This window comes from Myripristis murdjan, chromosome 7 (genome assembly GCF_902150065.1).
Source record: "Myripristis murdjan chromosome 7, fMyrMur1.1, whole genome shotgun sequence".
Classification (NCBI taxonomy): Eukaryota; Metazoa; Chordata; class Actinopteri; order Holocentriformes; family Holocentridae; genus Myripristis; species Myripristis murdjan.
In genome coordinates, this window is record NC_043986.1 from 32,123,923 (window position 1) to 32,133,651 (window position 9,729).

The 9,729-nt window shown below is 40.4% G+C and overlaps 1 protein-coding gene across 1 annotated transcript; it reads left to right on the forward strand.

The window, feature by feature from the left end:
- The first annotated feature begins 306 nt into the window (after positions 1-306).
- On the forward strand, positions 307-9,653 carry ddost (dolichyl-diphosphooligosaccharide--protein glycosyltransferase subunit (non-catalytic)). Its single transcript, XM_030055194.1, has 11 exons — positions 307-594; positions 1,493-1,603; positions 2,023-2,109; positions 2,307-2,410; positions 2,539-2,633; positions 3,386-3,479; positions 3,878-4,026; positions 6,456-6,603; positions 6,726-6,846; positions 6,970-7,076; positions 8,977-9,653. Exons 1-11 carry the CDS (start codon positions 360-362, stop codon positions 9,124-9,126), a joined length of 1,401 nt encoding a protein of 466 aa, XP_029911054.1. The 5' UTR covers positions 307-359; the 3' UTR covers positions 9,127-9,653.
- The last annotated feature ends 76 nt before the right edge of the window (positions 9,654-9,729 follow it).

A 9,729-nucleotide genomic window follows, 5' to 3' on the forward strand; every position in this document is an offset into this window, starting at 1 on the left:
AATTTTTCCCATGAATTTTGGGGTGTATTTCAGTCAGGGAACTCACGGACGTTTTTATAAATTTACTGGAAATATCAGTGAATTTAACAATTCAGTCAATTTACACAAATATGTCAAATTGTATTGTATATGAAAGTCGTAGGATTTCATGTCGGCTAAAGACGGGAATGTGATTTATAATATTGTCTATTGTCATCCCATGAATATGATAAATGACCCATTTCTCCCTATAGGATAATAAAGTGTTCACGCTATTGGTGGGCCGGCTTTTAGAGCGACGCGTACCTCTCTGTGATTGGCTGAATCCCCGGGTCAAAGTTTAGCCCACTGGCAACGCTGACGTCGACTTCTGCAGCAAAATGGCGGCGCTGACAGCAGTCACACAGACAAACCGGTCCAATTCTACAGCATCGTCCAAAAAACGGACCGGAAACATGACCCAGAGGAGATTCGGGCTCTTAGGCAACAATGTTATTTTGCTCGTGTCGTTAGCCTCCATGCTGCAGTGTGTTTCGGCCGACGGAAAGACTCTGGTGCTGCTGGACAACCTCAACATCCGAGACACCCATTCAATCTTCTTCCGCAGTCTGGCAGGTTTGTGCAGAATTGGTGCTTTTTCACACCGAAGTAGTCTCCCAGGTGCCTTTTTTGCATGTGCTTGGTGGTGTAAACAAACCTTATTTGGCAGTTAAAAGCCTTTTGGATTTGAGCTTGGAGATTTGAGTCCTCACATGCAGCACAGCAAGTGTGCTAGCTTAGCTAAAGTTACGGTGTGTGGTATGGAGATATCAGTACGCCAAACTCTATTCAAAATACAGGCAGTTTAATAAAGCTGTACTTACAAGTGTTCATACTTGGGGTAACTGAACTTTTTTGAATCGCTGGACTACGCTGGTCAATTCGGCATACACCAAACACACCTAGCACTATTTATGTTAATTAAAATATAACGTTATTTTCACAAAATTCTCCCACCAGAGAGGTGAGGTAAAACTTAAATGTTCCCGTTGGGCAATTTGGTCCAGAGATCAGAAACAGAATGACCTGACATCGATGCTTATGAAGAGCAGCATGCAGAAACAAAGCACAGTGTCTACCTGTTGGTGCTGCATTTAGGAAGACTAAACCTTCACCCTGCACGGAGCAGCTGGAGCTCAGCATGCACAGAGTGAAGAGTCAGTCATAATGGACTAGACCTTAGAGAACAGAAAAGAACAGACGCTGATGGGCATAGTTAATATAGCTTTCTGCTTACCACTGTATCATCGCTTATAAACTCTGGAACAAGTTACAAGTCTTATGGCAAGAAAGTAGTTTGAGCTCAGAGGCGCCTGGTCATGTGGTGCTTTAATCCTGACTCTGTACTGCACTGTTTTGTTTTGTTTTTTTAAATCCAAAACTGCATGACCAGCATGGAGATTTATGACACCTCCAGAATCTGCAGAATTGTCAAAACTTTTTCACTGAAGCTGATATCATGTCTCTCTTTCAGATCGTGGCTTTGACCTGACGTTCAAGACGGCAGACGATCCATCCCTATCTCTGATCAAATATGGCCAGTTCCTGTATGACCACTTAATCATCTTCTCACCGTCAGTCGAAGGTAAATTTCATACTTTAAACTTAAAGACCCCATGAAATGGACTCTGATTTTCAACCATCCTGTTTCCTGTTGAAACAGGATGGTTGGGCGGGACATAGTGGAGGGAAGGATCAATCACAACTGTAAACCAATAGGACAGAGCTAACCCTAAGTCAACACTATATCATTTTGGGAGAGAAACACAATTTTATTTTATCGGACAGGTGGATGAGAGAGGATGCTTAAAGAATTGTGAAGGTTTTATTGGTTGAAATTTTAATGTACAGCCACTAGTGCAGGATGATCTCACTATTTAAGATGCTCTGGTTTACAAGAAGTAGAAGTCATGTGACATCATGTCATGGGAACTCCCATTTTACTGCTTGTCTTTTCTTTGCTAATACAATTAATATGACTGCATTCATTTATCTTTTTTGCAGACTTTGGGGGAAATATCAATGTGGAGACCATCACGTCCTTCATTGATGGTGGAGGCAATGTCCTGGTTGCTGCCAGCTCTGATATTGGTCAGTTTCAGCCTTCAGACCCATGGCATATCCACAGTGGGGGGAAAAACATATTCTAGACTCAGCTGTTAGTCATTTTAAAAACACTTGGCTCCGCGGAGTAGTGATTACTAGAAAATATTCAGCCTAATATGTGATTTTGAAAGATTTAGCTGCACCACCTTGACTGTTAGTTCTGTGCTTGTCCTGCTCTGTAGGTGACCCTCTTAGGGAGCTGGGCAGTGAGTGTGGCATTGAGTTTGATGAAGAGAAGACTGCAGTCATTGACCATCACAACTATGACGTGTCCGATCCTGGAGAGGTAAGTACAACTGTAGAGCTGTCAGCATGCAAGCTTCAACTCATGAGCATTAGCCTAAAATGCTGAAGCTCTTGGGTCATATAAACATTTTCCGTATCAAGCAGCTGACTGAATTTTCTTGTCTCCAGCACACCCTGATCGTCGCCGACCCAGAGAACCTGCTGAAAGCTCCTACCATTGTTGGCAAACCCACCAACAAACCCATTCTGTTCAAGGGTGTTGGGTAAGCACAGCTGTGTATCAAATAATAGGGAAAGAAATTGACCTATACAGTTCTATAATATAAAACGTTAATAATACAGCTATAAAGGGGTGGAGTTCCTACTGGTCACCAGTAGAGGTCAATAGAGATCAAATATTAAAGAAATACTTAAATGAATTCTTCACCCAAAAACTACCATTTGTATCATTTACTCAGACTTAAATTGTCTGGAATGTCTTATGGATAAAATTATTAATCTCATGCATCTCATGCATCATCCATGCAAAACTCCATGAAGAACTAATGTTCCGAACACTGAAGCTGTTTCCCTAAAAAAAAAAAAAAAAAGTAGTTTGGGAAAATGCCTCATTATTAATTTTTCTTTGTAAAGCTTGTTTATTTAGCAGTGATTTTACCAAAGCTACATTGGTTCGGGATGCAGTGAATATATAGATGGAGAGTCTAGACTTTGAAAATTTGAAACATTTCGTATCCTTTTTGCTGCTGTTTCTCAAAGTCACCAGTCAACTCCATTGTAACAGAAATGGTTGCAGGTTTCGGAACCTTGGTTCTCTGTAAGGCATGTGATTTAAAAACTTTTTTATTGGACTTTCAAGACAACAAAGGAGATTAAATGATTATACAAATGAAAATTTCTTGTTAGATATGCCTTTATTTTTCCCTTTAAATTCACAAATGCTGTGGTATTGCCTGTCAGCCTTTACACTGTAAACAATAATGAACTTGACTTACATGTCCCTCTCCACTTCCAGCATGGTGGCAGACCCAGACAACCCTCTTGTTCTGGACATCCTCACTGGCTCTTCCACCTCCTACTCCTTTTTCCCTGACAGACCCATCTCTCAGGTAATAGCACTGCGCTTCATAAATGCACCACCTAGTGTAGGAAGACATAAACTGTTTGCACACGGTACAGTGATGCCTCTGTATTCGAAGATAGGAAAGGAATATTTTTTTCAGCACTTCCTGAAGTCCTGCCAGGCCTCCACAAGATAGACAAGCCTACATGGAACTCTAAAACTGTCAAAACCCAGGGATTTTCTGGGGATTGTCTCCTCATGCTATCATAGATTTCAGTCTTGACTTCAAGGTTTTTGGCTTGAGGAAGTTTTCATATTCACAAACAATGACTGAATTATCCTAGACCACAGGAGTAGTATATAGGAACCATCAGAAGTGAGGTGATATAGCCATTTGTAGTCAGCATGCTTTGTTTCTGACTAACTGCTGTGTTGTGTCTCCAGTATCCCCATGCTGTTGGCAAGAACACCCTGCTTATCGCCGGCCTCCAGGCCAGAAATAATGCCAGGGTGGTTTTCAGCGGCTCGCTGCACTTCTTCAGCGACGCCTTCTTCAACTCCGCTGTACAGAAGGCCACTCCTGGTTCTCAGAGGTAACCTGCTCTTTTCCTCATGTTCCTCATCTTTCAACCTCAGTTCACAGCCTGGCAAAATTACTACAGAATTACTTTTTACTTTACATTTTCTGAATCAAGGATTCAATTTGACTTTCAATTTAAGGTGAATATTTGATTCAATGTTTCATATGAATCTATGACCAACTTTTTTTGCCAGCACCGGTGGCTATGCTGTTAGACTGTCAACCTTGATTTGTAGAAATGAACAGATCATTGGTTTTAAGCCTGGAACTGTCATTTTTTAATTCTTCTTTAAAAGATAGGTTGCATCATGTCTAGAGTGATATAACATCTTTCTGGCAAAGTCCCATGTCCTTGCCATGTTACTGTTACCCTTTGTGATTTCTGATCGCCTTATCCTAACATCATTGGTACTGACATGTATAACAACATTGTCATAGCTCGTGTGTTTGGAATGTGCCTCACTAGAGTGGTTAACTCCCGGATAAGCAGAGGGACCAGGTTGGCAAATGAGACTAGAAAGAGCAGCAAAGTGATTCACACCTGGAGCATTTGCCAGTCGGGCCAACAATGGCCCCAAACGGTGGCTGGTGGCCGCGAGACCTCTTTCCCCTTGAGACCGGGGCAAACGCTATGTTTTCTGCCGGTGGAACTATGCTACGCTGTTGCTATGAGTTAGCATGGAGGCTAAGCTAGAATTTGCCAGCAGCCAAAAGAAGAAAAAAATGCTGGGAAAATCGCAAACCTGCTTAGTTTTGAAGGTCAAAACTGAATTCTCATTTTAATCAATTTTCGATTTAGAATCAAAATTGCGACACCCCTATGGATTACACAAGCTCATCTGTGAGAACTTGCCAAATTTAGGAATTTTATTTCATGTTTGCATAAAAAGACAGTTTCCACTCTGAGCTACTCTCATTTTCATGGGAATGTGTAGTTAGAATTCATTATTTTCATATACAGTGTAACAGAACCAGTTACATGTTTTTACTATTTGAAATATGCTTTGCTGCCACAACTATTCATTTACTATTAGGCCTGAAATTCTTCATCTCTATAGACTGTCTGCAGCAGCTCATTTTAAAAAGTTTTGAAGTTGAATGCCTTAAATGCTCTTTGCTTGATTCTTAGTTATGATTTCATAGGTCTTGAAAATGTTGCCTTTCTTATCACATGGCTGTTTCAGTGAGAAATCCATTTTTGCGCATACTTGGTTGTTTCTTAACAATTGAGGCTGTCTTAAAGTGATTTTAGTCTTAAAGTTCATTTGGAATCACTGTTACAGTTTCAAAAGGCTTAACATACCCATACTTTATTAATAAATATATAAATAAATTAAATAAAATGATCCCCCCTAACCTGGATCCTTAGAGTGAGAAAGCAAAAACTCTTCAAAACCCTGGAAGCAAACAAGGGGAAAATGGAAGAAATGTTGGGAAGGATCGCAGGGAGAGGTTAGCCTCTTCCAGGCCAACCTGGAGTTCAGTTTTATTTGAACTGGCATTAACGGATGTTACTCTTAGATTAAACTTCTGGAAAACAGTTTAGTCACCCTGTTGGCAAGGACGGTTGTGGAATGTTGTATGGTCATGGTTGAAATTAGGCTTTGGGTTTTTAAAAGCCTGTAATCAATATTTTGGTAGTTGTCAATGCTCATACTTTGAGCCAAAATGCAATATTTTAATTTTTAATTTTAATTCAGCAATTTCCATGGCCAAAAAATGTAAGTGTTCTGTTTCCCAGGATTTCAGGATACAGTCACACCTAAAGTTAGCTTTCTTTGGTCCAAACCATAGTGGCAAAGTTTACTTGGTTGCATTTTTGCATTTAGCTTTACTGCCAGGTCTTGTAAAGTCACATGACTCACAAGTAGCTTGCCTATTGGACAGAATATTGGTATCTTGTCCTTATTCTGATAGTTCACAGAACCTGAAATCTGATTCCAGTCACCTGCCCTTAATTTTAGCCGAGCATGATGGACGTGTCTGAATATAAACATCAGACAGACTGTGGTTTGCCTTTGTGTCATTTTGTTATGCCAGGGGAAGCTGGCTGAGGAACTTACAAATGTGTTTGTAAGTTTGTAAGTTGTTGTAATGTTTTCCTGACCAGGGACTGCAGATGCAGAAAAACAATGGTTGAACAGCATACTTATTAAAACATCTTCTTTAGACTAAGAGAAAGCAGGAATTTTGATCTCACTCCTAACAAACTTGGCTTGAACCACACCAAACATGCTTCATGTGAATATGCCAGTACTAGTACTGTATTGTAGTACTATGGTATTAATCAATTCCACAAAAAAGTAATCAAACAAATTATAATACCTTCAGCTTATCAGTGCAATGACATTGACAGATTTTTATATATATATATATATATATATCTCCACCATTAGCCAGATACATGAGTCTAACTGCATAAACTCCTTTGTGTTTTTGTAGGCATGAGCAGACAGGGAACATGGAGCTGGCAGAGGCTCTGTCCCGTTGGGTGTTCAAGGAGGCCGGAGTCCTCAGGGTGGGAGCTGTTACCCATCATCCCGTGGGAGAGACCACTCCCCCCGCAGCATACACAGTCACTGACCTTGTGGTGAGTTTAAAAAAAATCAGTGATGTACTGTAGGTAAATAATCATCACTCTGAATAGATGTTTAGTGGAGCTGAGGAGTTTCACATTTTGAAATTCAATACATGTAAAACTGTCCCATGCAGGAGTACAGCATTGTGATTGAGATGCTCTCTGAGGGTCGCTGGGTTCCCTTCGATGGAGATGATATCCAGCTGGAGTTTGTGAGGATCGATCCCTTCGTCAGGACATACCTCAAGAAAAATGGTACGGAGCTCTGCTTATGGCTTTGAAAACGGGGTAACCTTAATGCTGAAAATGAAACGTGTTAACATCTTAATCTTAAAAGTTTGAACTGCCTGCCAAAATGTTTTTGCGTCTTTCCACCAGGAGGTAAATACAGTGTCAAGTTCAAGCTGCCTGACGTTTATGGAGTCTTCCAGTTCAAGGTGGACTACAACAGACTGGGATACACACACCTCTACTCCTCCACTCAGGTCAGTTGATCAGATGGCAATTAACCTGGGCAGCTGAAGTTGATTAGAATAATTAAAGCTGCACAAGGAGAGATTTTTATCTAAAAATCCAGCTGTCTTCTCAGCTTTAACACAAAACGAGGATGCACAGAACAGCCTCCCATCCCCAACAACTAAGACACTGTTTTGCATAAACTGCAAATTAAAATTCTGCTGTTGGGTGTGGATGCTGATGGGAAATACCTACAGAGAATGGCAAATTAAGACTTAAGAGTGAATGAAAAACTATCTGCCAAACAGTAGTGTAAGTCTGCATGTAAATTTGGTAATACAGTACATACAATACAATACAATACAATATAGTTTATCGTGTCTGTGGGGAAATCTGTCTTGGACTCAATGCTGCACACATAAATGCCTCCACAGTTGCAGTAAAACAAACTCTGTGTAAACAATAACAGCACCAGCTGTGCCAATTACAACAATAAATATCCCATTATCCATATTGCACATAACAAGAAATATTGCACATACATTGTATATAGCACATATTGCACACATCCAGTGGTGGACACCCAGAAACCACTGCACAATCACTTCAGCCTCAAGCAGCACTGTTAAATGAATAAGAGTAGGGATAAATTAGTTTTTAAAACGATTAAGTTTGCAGTGGGGAACTCTGTATTGTCTGCCAGAGGGCAAGAGCTCATATTCTGCGTGAACAGAATGCTGATAGATGGGCTGATGGAATACAGCCTGATAAAATAAGAGCATAATCCTCCAGTCTACACCATACACCCTGAGTCTGCGTTAAAAAGTATAGTCTCTGCTGTAAACAGGAACACAAACTATCCATGTACTTGATTGTATCATGTATGACCACAGGACTAAAATTCCACACTGACCTGGGGTGCAGAACCATCTCCTTTGTTTTGGGGGTATTTAAAATGAGATGGTTTGTATCACACCGCTGCACAGAAGTTTCTGTTTCAGAGATGTCGGCTGATGGGGTTGTGTCTTTGTGCAGCAGGCTCAGGATAGTGGTGTCATCTGAAAATCTAGAAACAAAGTTCCTGGGGTGGCTGTTGGTACAGTCATTAGTGCACAGTGAAAAAAGGAAAGGGGAGCTGACACAACCCTGCGGGGGCACAGACACCAAAATCATCCCTGTGTCTGTGCTACATGTTTGGCATAGACTATGTTGAGTGATAGTAGGCTGCAAGCATTTTCTCAGAATAAGAGGAATGACCTTATTATTATAATAAAAGATTTGTTATTATGACCTGTAGATTTATAGATTTAAAAAGTGAAACATCATTAACACACTGCAGCAATTTATCCATCTTATCTCTAGAATTATTCCAGGCGAGCGATTGGATTGAGTCATCAGACAAATACGTTTGGGACTGAATCTGTTGTCGATGGAAATTATCTTATTATTTGTGCCTGAACAATACAGGATTTTTTTTTTCTTTTTTGGGTGAGCTGCAATGAAAATCAACCTTTTCTATGCAAATGTACTCAGGAGGAAATAGCTAAATTAACATCAGTATTGTTCAATATGAGTCAATTGCTGACCAATTAAAGAATACATTTTAACATATTAATTAAAAAATTGTATTAATTAAACTTGAATTAAGAAAAGGGATCAAATATTCATTTCTTAATTACACAAGGCATCTTTTTCTGCATTATGTTCTGTAACCCCCCCCCCCAAAAAATGTTCATATTGGATATGTGACAGGCTAATATCAGGCTAATGTCAGGCACGACTCATCATTTATCAGGTTAACTGACCAACTGGACATTTAGTTACCTAACCTTGCAACTTGGATGGCATTTCTGTTCATGATTATGCCTTAAACAGCAAGTCTCTGATGTGTGTTGCTGAGCGCTACACTTTTCTTTTCCTTTGTTGTAGGTGTCTGTGCGTCCACTGCAGCACACTCAGTACGAGCGTTTCATCCCCTCCGCCTACCCATACTACGCCAGCGTCTTCTCCATGATGGCAGGACTCTTTGTCTTCAGCGTCGTCTTCCTGCACATGAAAGAGAAGGAGAAGTCAGACTAGAGCACAGAAGCAGAGGGGATGGAAAAAAAGAGATTATAAATTTGGCCTTTTGGGTTGAGGAGTTGAAATTGAAGGCCTTGGTGGCTTGACTCTTGTGGCAGAGACTTGGACTGCAACCCTCTGTGAAAACACTGCTTTTGTTGGGTTATTGGGGTATGGAAATAATAGAGGGATTGACGGCCAACGGGGGCGCTCAACCATTACATGACATTGTTGGAGTTTTTTGTACTTAAAAAAGAAATGCCATTCTTGTGAATAAAATCACTCAAAGGCCTGTACACGTTCTGAACTCAGTCAGGATTTGTATGAAGTTGCTGTACTTGATGTGGTTATCCAGTGGAGCACTTGTTTGGAACATCTCATAAATCCAAATTATTCCATGTTTTGAGGTTCAGGAAAGCTGGATTGTGGTAAACGTGCACTGAATATTCTCCTGATTGATCAAATTTGTTTCTTTTGACAGGAATGTAATGTGTTTGCAACATAAATGATCCTAAATTGCAATAAAATGTTGACATTCCACTCTGCTGAAGAGTCCCTGCTCACATGTCAGGTACAATAATGTAAACAGGAGCTTGGTGCTGCGGAGCGTGATGTCAGCGC

Coding starts and splice junctions, on each gene's coding strand:
- ddost (XM_030055194.1), top strand. CDS start 360: ATGGCGGCGCTGACAGCAGTCACACAGACAAACCGGTCCAATTCTACA. Junction 595..1,492: donor CTTCTTCCGCAGTCTGGCAG/GTTTGTGCAGAA, acceptor TCTCTCTTTCAG/ATCGTGGCTTTGACCTGACG. Junction 7,077..8,976: donor ACCTCTACTCCTCCACTCAG/GTCAGTTGATCA, acceptor CCTTTGTTGTAG/GTGTCTGTGCGTCCACTGCA.